Raw genomic sequence first — 13,938 nt, 5'->3', positions numbered from 1 at the left:
GCCCAGTTTCTCATTAACTCTCTCTCAGGCAGTTAAACAATAGCATAAATTCATTTTTCTGGGAGCTCTGCACTCCCCCGTCCACCACAACTTCTCCTAGTGCCCCCACAATAACTGAGAAGCTTGTTTTCAGAGGGTAGGCAGGAGAAACCTGGTCTCCCTTACTCCGCACCCTCCCATCCCAACAGGCTCCTCCCTGACATGCTCATTGCTAGTCAGCTACCTCGCTTCTTTTTCCATAGACTCAGCCTCTTTCAGGAGGCTGGTTTGGACTCGCCACACCCACAGGGGTAGTCCCAGCCCACCAAGAAGTTGGGAGTTCAGCCCCAACCCAGCAGATTTAGCGACAAAAGTCTCTGTACGCCTGGAGCCGAACCCCATAGAAAGCCAGGACAACAACAACAGCACCCACAACACAAAACAAAACAAAACTTGGAACTTAGAGGATCTCATTTGCAACTTTTTCTTGTCCTGAAAAGTAGTGCAACAGTTAAAGAAGAAAAGAAGAGAGGGAAATTAGGCTCTTAAAAACTAAGCTCCCATTATTATGTCGAACTAGGAAAGTAACCACAAAGTGTTCTTAATGTTCCTCCAGTGGTTATCATTTCAAATCAGAACAGGACCAGGAAGATGCCAGATAATCATGAAATAAGAGGCACGCCGCGGCGGAGCACCAGTTAGTTCCAAATGTGTTCATTTATTCATTTGCAGTAACGGCCTCGGAAATCAGTGGAGTGGTCTCCCGCATGTAAAGGGGGGAAAATACTTTTCCAACCTTCACAGGCACAGGACTAATTCGAATTTCAAAAGGCACACTAACTTGCTTAGGGTACTATAAAAGAGAAAAGGGGAGAGTGCAAATTCCACCCAGCTTTAATCACCTTCCACAGCAAGTTTCCCTAATGACTTCCAGCTGTCTCCTTTTAGCTGGTTGCTTTGACTGAACCTTCGTACAAACTTGGAACAATTTAACAAGGGAGGGGAAAAGGAAAAAAAAAAAAGGTTTACTTTGCCTTCCACTGCAGTCTAACCAAAAGCAGATTTTTCTTGGATTATATAAGAATGTGATGAGTTGGAATGGGGTGGGGGAAGGGGAGGGCGGAGCCAAAACCCCAGGCTCTGCTTTTTGCGTCTGCACAAACCATTCCACAAGAGGCAAAGAGGAAAAAGTGCAAAGCCTGGAAGCCCACACCCTTCCCTTGTCCAAGCCAAGGGCTACTTTGACTTCAGTGTACTCCTAATTTTTGAAATGAAGAGACCGTGCAGAATTAAGTTTCAAATGGTGTTCATTTAAAAGCTTCCTCCCTCCCTCCCTCCCTCCCCCCCTTTTTCTCCCCCCACTCTCCACCCCCGTTCTTCTCTCTCCATCTCCATCACAGTGTGTAAGTATTTACAGCCCAAACTGTACTAGTTGAACGGCGTGGAGCTAAGTCATCTCCTTGTCTGTCTGCATAGGGGAGGGAGCAGAGAAAAATAAAATTATGGAGAAAAATATTAGAAAAGATGAGATATTAACGTTTTTATTAATGCAGATCTCTCTCTGTTTTTTTTTTTAAGAGTTCTAGAGCTTGACTCCAGGGCTTCATACACACCATCCACACACTCTGAATTAGGTAGTCTATATGAATCACGAGCTGAGGTTTCAAATCCTTTTAGAATTGTTATTTTCTTCCAAATCAGATCGCATACTCTTTAAAAGCAAAAGCCATCCTGTCTTAGGGTTCTCTGCCCTCCCCACAGCTTCTAGCAGTAACTTCACACATTAGGTTGTTCTTCCATGAAGATGTGTTGGAGGGGAAAAAGAGCTGTTGGGGGTGGATCTAGCAAAAAAGGAAGAGAAAGACATTGTGTTTCAATGAATTGATAGGCCATTTCCACCTGTGGTCCCAGCACCTGTAACTCTCAATGTACAGATAAAGTGCACATTTGTATTTGTAGGACAGACAGAAAAGAACTTTGGTGGATCTTCATATTTCTCTACTAAAAATTACCCCAGACATCTGAAAAGGCTATTCATCTTCTGAAAAATTATTGAAAAATTAACCTATTACTACATTTACAAACTAGGTCAGTAAGAAAAAGCTACTTATAATCTACCTTGGATCCTTTATTAATCGTTGCCTGCTTAACACTTAATCCCTGTGAGTGGGAAGTTTTTTAGAAAACAACAAGTTTAATTCTTGGTAGTACAAGGAACAATAGCTAAGTCAGTCTTGGAGACACATCTGCTACTTACCTACTTTATTTTTAACTGTTTTTTTTTTTTAATATTGGGTGAAAGAGATATTGAAGTCCCAATATATTTTCCTCATACATCTCTTCAGAATTTAGGAACATCCAAAATTTAGGCTCCGTAGTATTACATCTGCCTTTTAAAAAAGGAACCTGAGGGTAAGGGTGCTGCTGATTGGCGAGCGTGCCAATGCTTGGCCTCCAGCACTTATATTCCATTGTAAAGCCAGGCTTCGCTCACAAACTGATCTTTCCTTTGGAGAATTCGGGGAGTTATATCTCCCTAAGACACTTGAACTTCTCCCTGGTATAATTTGTTTTCATATTTTTAGTGTATATATTTTAATATTTCCACATTATCTGCATGATTTGCAAGTTTACTGCCAAAAACTTGTGCAGATGCTCTCAAACAGGAGAGACCCTGAGCTAGAAGCAAACAAACCTATCGGTTTGTAATGGCTAGGTTTTGCCAACTGGTAAACCTCAGAAGTTAGGCCAGCTTTTGAATAAATTCTCGATTTCTTTATGACTAGATAATTTCAGCACAGAGTGTCAATCATGCAACTTCTTATTTCCAAAGAAAGAATTATGCAAATGAAATTGGTCAACAATGCAGAATGTCATTGTGCTGTTTTCTACTCAGTTTCTTCTGATTGGTCACTTTAAAAAAAAAAGTATTCTTAATCCTCCTATTTCTTCCTCCATCTTATCTTTCATTAAACATACCAAGTATACAGTATTATTTGAAAAGCCCTATCTCATATTTCTTCTCCTTCCATAGTTTATATGTATTACCTGAGTTCCTTAGTTACGAAGGTAGTGCCTGGTCCACCATTACATCCCAAGGGCCAGCAGCTCCCACTAAGAACATTAAGAACGGCTTCTTCAGTGAGTAAAAGCATTGAACCTTGCACCCTGGGAAAAGAGGTAAAAAAAACAAATATTGAAAGCATTATTAACAAATTGACTCAAAAGTAGTTTCAAATAAACTATTGTCCAGTTCTCGAAGTTCTAACACTTCTGGAAGGTCCACTAAGGAGAGTCAACATAAGGCCGTGGGGGTGTAAACAGCTGAGCTTCTCCCCAGGTTATGATTAGTTTTGATTTATTGCACATGTCCGCCTCCAAGGCTTCTCAGAGCACATGGAGTCACAATCTCCAAAGTCACCGAGTGACAAGTGAGTCCCCGGGCTCCAGTGTTCACCTGGATCAGCAGTCCTCATTTATCTCCTCAGCGTCTCAGTCCCTGGCCTCAAGGCCTAAGAATTTAGGCATTGTCAAATCAAATAGGTGATAGATAACATACAATTTGGGTATCTGATAATTGGGAGGTGAGTTATTTCTATTCTTTTTTGTCATTTTTTTCTCACAAAATAAAACTCTAAATTCATATAGATTTATCCTAAGTTGTCTTTCTTAAGAAGATATATGTGTAGCCTTTGACGCCCAGCACTCAGGGAGGCACAGGAAAGCAGATCAATGTGAGTTCAAGGCCAGCCTGGTCTACAAAGCAAGTCTAGGAAAGCCAGGGCTACACAAAAAAAACCCTGTCTCAGAAAACCAAAACAAAGAAGGAGGAGGAGGAGGAGGACGTGGAGGAGGAGGAGGAGGGCACACACTCACATACACACTCACACAAACACACTATTTACAATCCACAGAGGAAGACATGCTCTCCAAGAAGGTAAAATGCTAAGCTCTGAGCTTTCAAACTCATCCAGTTTTAGCCAGATCAAACCACCTTATATTTAATAGCTTACCTCTTCTATAAAATTTATTTTTATTTTGAGGTAAAATAATTCATAGACAATGCTCATCCATCTTCAGCGGATGCCATAAATTTGAAGAGAAGTTAAACTTTGTGATTTCTCAGTGGAAAAACAAAGTTACCATACTTACTCTTCCTTAATACTCCTTTCTGCACAGTGTTCCTGGACAAACCAAACTTGGCAATTAATAGTCTCATCAATATAGGTAGACTTTCTCTTCTCATCCATTCTTCCTAGCCTCTGCAATGAGAAAAAAGAATGGCAAAAATCAGTTAACCAAGAGCCAAAGAGAAGGCTCAGCAGGTAAAGGAGCTTGCCATCGAGACTGATGCCCTGAATTCAATGCCCGGAACCCACGATGGAGAGACCCAATCCCTGACCTCTTCAGCTTTTCCTCTGGTCTCATGGACTGTGGTGTGTACCACCATGGCACTCATGCCTCCTTCAAAAAATAAACAAACAAATAAATGCAAAGCATTTAAATCTATTTGCCCATCAAGATAATATATGTATCTCCCACTTGACAGGTGGTCAAAGCAGCCACCAGTTTTGAAGGATTTTGTCACTACGCTTCTCAGTCACACAGCACTGACTTCCTTGTACTTAGACACACGCTTTGTTTGGTAAAGAACCCAGAACTTGGAATCAAAATCTGTGTCCAATCCTGGCTCAGTCTATTACTACAGGTGTCATGTTGAACTAATTATTTAAGATCTGTTGCATTTATTCAATGATAAAATGAAGGGCTGACGACAGCTGATGATACTGGCAAAGGTCACCTCCCATATTGTCGAGTGAATCTAACAAAACAAGGGAAATTTTAAATAAGTTTTGTAAAGCTGAAAGGACCATGAAAACAGATTTGTTGAACACATTTGCTAGAAGAAATACTTTTAGAAGGATTTTCTATCATATTAAAGAAAAATATTTTAAAATATGTCTTATAAGAAAGCATATAAATGAATAGTTATACCTGATGCACAGGAGCTTTCTCATTACTAAACACTGTCTGTACCTACTAAGAACAGTTACTTTAACTATTATGATAAACAAATTCTTCCAGAACGTTCCCGTGTTTTGCTTCATTGAGCTTTGGGGAAATATTTTATAAGTTGTAGTCTATTCCTGTTAACCAGGTTCTAATGTGCCTATGAAAGATAACTCTCTGGGTACTCACTCTTTTCAGAAAGTATTTACTTAGAGAAAATTAGAATTTAATTTATACTGGATGATCAATAAAGACCTTTATGCATGCAATACATCTAGTACGCCACTGCTGGATTAATTTCCCTCGTCAGTGATTAATTGCCTACCCTGTCTCTGGTGCTGGCGCAGGTGCCTGGAATACAACTGAGAGCATATTGGGCAAGGTCTCTGCCCTTTGAAATGTCAAATCCATAGTCTCCTCTCAGAGCTCATCTTTCTTGACCCCTTTGTGATGTTTGATTTGGTTGCCACTTTACCTCCTCAAAATGTCCCCCTCTTTCAAATCTGAAGGTATTCCTTTGTCTTCTTTGTTTGCTTTCTTGCTTGTTTGTTTCTGTAACTGACTATGTCCAGTTAGTGCTAGCCACGCATGTGTGTGGTCATCCCTCAGGGCATGACCAACCCACCAATGTCCTCTCCTTTCTTCTGTAGCCATCCACATGAAGGCATGATTCTTGTTCAATGTAGCAGGCAGGTGTAGCTATCAGTCAAATACTCCAATCCTTTCTCCTAAATTAGCAGCCTGCAGTTGGTAGCAGTACAACACAGTTCTTAGCAATTCAATATCATTTCTTCTTCTTCCTCCTCTTCCTCTTCTTCTTCACCATCATCTTCCTTTTTTCTTCCTCCTCCCCCTCCTTCTCTTCCTCTACTTCTTCATCTTCCTCTTCTTCATCTTCCTCTTCTTCTTCCTCTTCTTCTTCTTCTCCTTCTTCTTCTTCTTCTTCTTCTTCTTCTTCTTCTTCTTCTTCTTCTTCTTCTTCTTCTTCTTCATTATTTTTACTGAATTTGAAATGGTGACCTGACTAGAGCTACCCCTGGGCAGCTAAGGGCAATGGTCAGCAGCAAGGGAAAACCAGGTGTCATTGCACTTAATCTGCCTAAGTCTCCATTAACTCTCCATTTCAGAACTTCTTGTTTAGCAGGAAAACAACAACAACAAAAACACACCTGCTCAATTTGGTGGCACACCTCCATCAGCACAGCACTCAAACGGCTGCAGAGAGAGGATCACAAGTTGATAAACAACCTGAGTTACATGGAGAGAGCCTATCTCTGAAAAAGAGTAAAAAAAACAAACCAAAAACACCTTCTATTTGTTTAAGCTACTGTGATCACGTTTTCCTATTACTTGCAGCCAAACATATTCCTAATTAGCACAGATTATCTTTTTTGTCCTCTTAATATTTATTTTCTCCAGAAATTTTCCATTTTTTTTCTCCCTGTTGTTAAAAAAACCAGATTTCTGTGGTCTCCACTGTTCTCTCTATGAACAGTCACAGTACAGCTATTTTTCTCCTGTTGCTGCTGTTGTTCTTTCATTCACTTATTCCACAGATGCAGATGACAGGATGCCACATGCTGACACTGGTCTGTGGATTGGGCCTAGACAGGCTGGCAGTAAAGGATCTACTTTGGTGGCAGTGACACTCTAGGAGTAAAATATATACATCTAACTCCAGTTCACTGCCAGTCTCCGTTTAATTCTGACACCCCAACTCCAAACACTTCAGTTTAAAATAAAAGCATACAGCTCCATACCCTCACAGCATCCTTTGATCGTCGTCACTAGAGCTTCTGCAGTGGTATAATGTGTTAGTTTACCGTGACATGTTCCTCCCATTAGAAAACAACAAGGTAATTATTGTTTTCTATTACCTCACCCATTATCTAACACAGCCCGTGTGCTCAGCAAATACTTGTTAAAATTTGCTCTCTTTCTCTATGGAGGTTCCAAGTTTCATTCTTAGAATCTCTGCCTGAATATTTCAGGGGAAATTTCATTACCAAAGATCAGAAGTAGATGATATTTTCTCTCTGAATTTCCACTCTCAGCTTGCAGCTGCATCAGAGGCCAAAATCAGAAACCTCTAGGTCACGACTGACTTCTCTGCGGTCCCCTCACGTCCAGCCGGAATCCACATTCTGCACCTCCACTCTGTCAACCGTGGATTTCTTAGTTTTCTTTGTCTCCATTAGTACTTTACTGCAGAAACTCCTTATACCAGCATAACCTTCATGTGGCTGTTGTCGTCACAACAGACCACTCACTCACAGAGCATGGAAGTCTCTCCCCTCTACTCTTCAGGCTATACAAACATTATGCACAATTTATAGGTTGAAAACATAAGGCTAGCAGAATTTAAGCAGTTCATTCTAAGTCACCATAGTAATACTGGTGTGGACTGGACACTGTGGTTCCATACTCCTAACTGTAATGTGTGCTCACTTAGGGATCCACTATGATGCCTGTCACTTTTCCTAATGTAGGTCTTCCTCATCTCCTACCCTTGCCTGGTAGAGTAACTGTTTCACTGTAACTATCCCAGGATGAGATAAAATGGCAGAGAAAAGAAAAGGGAGAGATAAAGACAAGGGACTCCACCCAGGTGAGAGCAAAGGAGAAGAAACTGCCTGATAAAGCTTAGGGGAGGAAGTGATGGGAACAGAAGCCTGTTAGCTGTGTTCCACCAAAGAGGAGTTGGCTAATGGTTTACTTGGTTCAACAGGAGGAAAGCTTCAAGTTGGCATCTTCCTCAGGAAGATTTACAAGGGTCAACCCTTGGAATATCCTCACCCAAAGTCAAAGTTAATAGTCACAACTCACTCACCTCTGCTCGAAAAGCTCCGACCTCTCCCCTGGAGATGACAGTACTCTGAAAAGCCAGGCCTATGTGACATAATTCTGATTTTTATCACTTAGAGCTCTGAGAGTAATTGGGGGTCTGTGCTCAGCATAGTAATTTCTCCTCTATAGCAGCTAAAAGCCTTTAAATAAATCAGATAATCAACCTCCTATGCCATTTCACGCAAATACTCTTCTGGAAATTTACCAGGATACCCCCACCCAAGCACAATAATTTTAAGGCAACACTGATTCACATAGTATCATGTTTGTCACAGGAGATGGCTGAAAGGAAACACACCATGGAATTGAAAAACAATGCCGGCTCAATTGGTAGTATGATTGGCTGTTCTTCCTTGTTGGAAATACAAAGACAAAGAAGGCAGTAGGGATAACTACCTACTCCCACACAAAAAGAAGAACTACCATTACAGAGGCACAAGGCAGCAGTCGGCCTGAGTCGGAGGAAAGCTGCTTAGCTCTTGGTCTTCAGGACCCTCAGCACCTTGACACCAGACCATGTCAAGAAAGTGGTGTGGCGTGCAACTACAAATGAGTCCTAAGTGTCCCCACTCTGTGGCTGTACTCCCTTCCTCTTGCTCTGCTTTTCACAACAAATTGTCACCTCTAGCCAAAGGGCCACATGTGCGAGGAAGGCACACATTCTGTTTTGACTTTTTTGTTTGTTTGATGCTTCTTTGTTTCTGTAATCTCAGTAATAAAACACATTAACAGGAGGATCTTCCTCATTGTGCTGGGGTTTATGTGAGAGATGCTTTAAATTTTTATAAATTTACTATCACTTTTATTTTCAGTCCTATATTATTTAGAATTTAAGTGTCCCATTCATGAAATAATAATGACTGACACTTACTGGGCTTTCCACGTGCCAACCTCTGTTCTCAGTGCCTCATGCATATTAATTTTGTCTTCAAAACAATCCTATGAGGTGGGTGCCACTCTTATCCTTCCCCTCTTTGCATATCGAGTCATTGAAGCACAAGTGTTTGAATCGCTTGCTCAGGTCATTAGTGCTTGGAGCCCATACTACAGAGCCTCCTAATTGCAGGCCACCATATGGGTGCCCAACGCTTGTTTTCCGTTCTCCCTGTGTTCATTTTAATGACATCCAATTTTCACCTTTAGAGAACAGCATCCATTTATGGAAAAGACACAGGGACAGGGACGTGTGCCCCAGAATTATGGAACTGCCCCAGATCATCCTTAAGAACCTTTGGTAGAAGCCATAGATTGTTCCTGTAGAGCACTGGAGACTTTGCCTTTCCAGTTTTGCTTGGAGCTGGATGAAGCCATGTAACAAGTCTCTGATGATAGTGTGTGACAGCTTCAGATGTTCAATGTTAGATCAAATAAGGTAAGAATTCATTCTGGGATATAGTAACCATGACTTACTATGGAGGAAAGTCATTGGTGATAGTGGTTAAGAATTTGCCTGTGAAAATTCATTAGAAGTATTATTGACTTGGTAATATAGAGTTCAAGAAATTACTTCAGTAGTGATAACAGAAATAATGTTTAAGGAATCTGGCCAACTAATGATATAGACCCCCTCAAGGCTCTGCCTCTCTTAGCCAACCCACTCAGAAACCCATCTTGTCCTTGTCCTCCTCTGTATTCTCACACATATAGGTCAAGTTCTCCTAAAGAAAACTATTAACCCATCTTCTTTACTACTGCAGTAGTGCCTACCCACAATGTTAGGAATCATAATCTTCAGATGAATGGAGCATGCTTCTGAGAACATTAATTGTGGACTTGGTCATGTTACTGGATTTGGCCAATTGGAAATTAGCAGAGAGAATCTGGAATTTTCCTGAGCAATTCCACTGCATGCACATATCTCCTTGAGTTAGTCCATACATCAAGGATTGCTCAGTGGTCCCTCCACAAACCACAGCTAACTACAGCCTGGAGCCATGTCTGGATACATTAGGTGCTTTAGCCAATGCACAATTGTACTGAGAAGCCAATAACACTTTCATTAGAAGCTATTGATTTGATAGTTACATTGCATAGCCTTATTGTGAATAAAGTTGACTGTGACATAATTTGATTTAGAAAACTTTCAATTCTTCCTTCTAAATAAGGTACCATGTTCTGTCTGTGCGTTCCTCTACTTAATTACAAGTGTCAGATTGTTTCCAAAGTACCATGACGCTGCTCTAACCAAACTCTATACCCCAACCGTGATGTTGGCTCAGTCTCTCTTAAAAATCCGTAGAGTTAAAAAACAACTTGAAGAGAGATTAATGGCTCTGCCCGATCTCTGATCTCCCAGGCCATCCAAGGGGCAAAATGTACATCAAGTATAGCATTTCAAATTATTCAGGGCAGCAATTAAAATCATATTCCTGGCTGCCTTTACGCTGCCTGTGCTGGCTCCTGGTTGAGGCCGTCTGTGTCTAAACTGTATTTATAAATAAAAGGACAACTCAGCATTATAAACAGCTATTTTGTTGCTTCCCTTAGTATTCATGCTCTTTTTTTTTCTAAATCTCTTCCTCTGGTGTATTTGAAATACCTACCACCTGAGAGCGAGAGTGTGGCAGGCAAGGTAGGATTTTATCCTTGGCACCTTTTTCTTACTATCGGTCTCGTCTTCCCAAAGCCCATTTTATCAATAATAGCATACATGTCTGTATATTTTAATTGTTTCATTGGAAGGGCTTGTTAAGTGTGATGTGCTCAGGGACTCATCACGTAAGAACACTGGCTGCTCCTCCAGAGGATCCAGGTTCAATTTCCAGCACCCACATGACAGTTTACTATAACTCCAGTTCCAGGGACTCTGACACCCTCACACACTTAAACAGAAAAGCACACACCAATGCTTATAAAATAAAAATAAATAAATAATTTAAAAAGTGATGTGCTCAAGAGCACCACGCAATTACTGAGCTAATACAGTATAGTAAGACTTGCCCAAATGTCATACAGCTAGCTAGACAACAGAAGGGGACGAACCAGCAGGATTCGACACTCTTCTGAAGCATGTATTTCCCATTTATAATTAGTGATATGTTACAGGGAGAGAGAGAAGCAGACAGAGACAGGCAGAGACAGAGGCAGAGAAACAAAGATAGACAGAGAGGGACGAGCATATCTTGTTGGCTTCTCTTACAAAAATCTTCTTTTGATTATTTTTTCAATATATTTTATCTAAATATCTCTCTATAGAATGCAGACAGCAGTTTTCATATCAGAATTTAATGTAAATGCTCTTGAGGGATTTCAAAAGTCAGTATAACATTTATTCTTTCAAGAGGACCATTTCATAAAAGAATAGGAGAGTGTCATTCCATTGCTATGTTTTGAAACAAACAAAAACAATTTTGTATATTTAAAAGGCATATTTAATCTTTTCATCTGGAGAGTTCAGTACTTTCAGACACAACTCATCAATTCTTCCCTACGTATCCTGGGAAAAGAGAACAATGCAAATGCTCAAAAGTTGCCAATCAATGAAGGTTGCGTAGGTCACTAACACAGTGCCTTTGAAAGGGTTCGGCATGTTTTTTACAGAGTGCTATGAATAATAATTTCCCTAAAACTAGCTTCATTAAAACTGCTATGTTTTATACATCATAATATAACTTTAAATGTTGGCATTGCTCTCTGTACTTATATATAATTATATTGTTATGTTGATGTACATTTACATAATATATCTTATTATATATCATCATATCATATATAATATACTACACATTAACATTATACAATTCACACTATATACAAACATCATACATATTTACCTTAATATGTTAATGTATATATCATATTAGTATATATTATTTATATATATTAATATTAATACTTTGGTACTATAGGTACATATTATAATTATGCAATGATGCTAATATTACTAGTTTCATTTTATAGATGACAAAGAATTTTAGCAATGTAAATATCTTTTCCAAGTTAGGCATAGCGGAATGACTATTCCCAATTGCTAGCAGAGGTCAACGTTATGCTTACAAAATATTACTATGTCAGTGTAAAGCTAGCTCCAGCACTGAAACATGACTAAAGGTGTTCAGAGGTTTAATGGTGGACTGCTATAGCACACACATCTGTTTTGTCAGGGTACTGTGGGGTTTTTATGGACTTCAGGTACTCATGAGAGTAACTTACAAATAAGTTTGCTGTGTTGGGTTTTGAGGATGGGGCTTCCTGCAGAGGGAGGAGTTGCTGTGACCTGCAAAGATGTCTGAGGAGTGCTTCTCAATGTAGGCAGTATGTACATCTTCCTATAGAAAGATGCAAAAGCTTGTTGACCATGAACATTATGCCGTTTCTGTATGTATGTTACATATCATTATAGCTTTTGTTTAAAATTAACCCGTAAAATACCTAAAATATGTTTAGAACAAGCCCACACTCTGGCTCTGAGAACACTGCTTGCATCCACCAGCAGTGAGACAAGTTGGGAAGAATGGCAGAGGTTATACCTGTGGGCTTTGAATCTGATGAGTCTGGTTCATTTCCATCCCAATTAAACATTTCTAAGGCTCCACATTTTTTCCTATAAGAACAAAAGGCTGGAGCTTCGTGAGCTCTTATTGTAATGCTTTTGTTCCTTGTTACCTCTTCTCTAATTAAGACTTTTGTTTGGCTTGTGTGCTCATCCAAAAAAAGACAGCAAGATGAAATTAAATGTGAAATAGATTTATTAGGGAAAGCACCAGAGGAGGCTGGGAGAGATGTCAGACCGCAAAGCAAGTGTGAACTTTGTGAAGGTGAAAGGGCAGGGCTCATCAAAACAACGTGTTTGAAATGAGCCAAGTTGGAGGAGATGGAGAAATAATGAATCCAGCTTTGATATAATGAGCTTGAGGTGTTTTCAGGCATCAATCGTGACATGTCAAAAGGAAGGTACGGGTGTGAGGTATGCTGAGGCCATGCATGTGCGTCATCAGGATAGAGGTTGCAGCTGAAGCCAGAGGCACAATGAGAGAGCATGAGAACTGACCATCACATGAAGAGAAAAGGTCCTTTAGCCCTGAAGCGGTCTGACAGTCCACGTCAGGAGACAAAGGAACAAAAATGGAAAAGTTAGTCCACGGGAAGCAGTGTAGACAGTGTAGACAGTTAAAGGGACATAGGACTGGTCAGTCATGACAGATACGGCTGGAAAGTTGAACAAGAAGAGGCATGGAATGTTCTCTGAGTTGGGAAGCATGGAAGTTATAACCTTAACAGAGATGGCTACAGCTCAGTGCTGGGCGTACTCCAGAACCTGTTAGAGAAAGAGATAAACACGGTACACAAATCCAAGCCCAAGAGACCAGAACACAGGCAGAAAGGAGAATGCTTAGTTGCAGATGTAGGCACAGATACTCATGTTTGCAAATGAGAAGATGAGAGGTCCAAATCTCATTGAAGTTCTCAATTCTCTTTTTCTTTACTTATTTTTTAAGATTACATCCATAGCCAATGAAGGACGATGAAGGAAAGGATTGTGGACAACAGAGTTTGAAAACTAGTTTTTTAAAAACGTTAACGAGGAAATGACCCAAACACACAAGTTAAAAGGCTTATTGCATCTTGTTGACTTCACATTTGGAACAGGCCCATAGAGTGGTGCTGTGCTAGTTTCTAGGTGTTGTAAGCTTTCACAGGAAAGGAAAAATGGATGAGTTCACATGAGACTGCCTGCATGATGGCATGAACAGAATAAAAGGCCAAGAAAGAACGAATTGGTGGCATGGCCATAGTGCTACCTAGGTCATAGTTCAATACCTGACCCACGACCAGGAGGGATGTACTGAGATGAAGGATGACACACTGAGAGACTTTGAGGCATTATGGACAGATCTCCAGAACCTGAACCTCTTTCACCTGTCACTTTAAGTAACTCTTGAGAAGCCATTCAGTTTGATGTTCAAGGAAAACCATACTATGCATCTTACTTATATTTAAAAAAATCAAGTACCTTTATTTTAAGCAAATACAAGCAATTATCCTACCTTCCTGAAGACGTGCTATAGGGAAGTAAGACTAGGGATATTAGTTATAAAGAAATTCACTGTAACAGAAATGAAATGAATTTGAATTTTTCCAGTATTTGCATTAAAAGAAAAA

At 40.1% G+C, this 13,938-nt stretch overlaps 1 protein-coding gene across 7 annotated transcripts in view; it reads right to left on the bottom strand.

Moving 5' to 3' along the window:
• LOC311598927 (uncharacterized protein) overlaps nucleotides 1-13,938 on the bottom strand; it is a 59,725-nt gene that overhangs the window by 13,358 nt on the left and 32,429 nt on the right. For 4 of the 7 annotated variants that reach the window (XR_014779710.1, XR_014779711.1, XR_014779712.1 and 1 more), the window contains 2 exons: nucleotides 4,132-4,241; nucleotides 3,028-3,147 (listed from right to left, as the gene is read on the bottom strand). Coding sequence is in view for 2 of the 7 variants with exons in the window: in XM_084784506.1 (XP_084640632.1) it covers nucleotides 1,763-1,820; nucleotides 3,028-3,147; nucleotides 4,132-4,241; nucleotides 6,159-6,185 (315 nt within the window). In the remaining 5 variants the exon portion in view is untranslated. Of the gene's footprint in view, nucleotides 1-1,510; nucleotides 1,821-3,027; nucleotides 3,148-4,131; nucleotides 4,242-6,158; nucleotides 6,191-13,938 lie in introns of those variants that run through there. The other 3 variants (XR_014779714.1, XM_084784507.1, XM_084784506.1) reach the window with 2 other exon arrangements.

Source organism: Acomys minous, assembly GCF_964271855.1.
Source record: "Acomys minous genome assembly, chromosome: 6".
NCBI classification, from domain to species: Eukaryota; Metazoa; Chordata; class Mammalia; order Rodentia; family Muridae; genus Acomys; species Acomys minous.
This window is presented reverse-complemented; position numbering and strand designations above follow the sequence as displayed.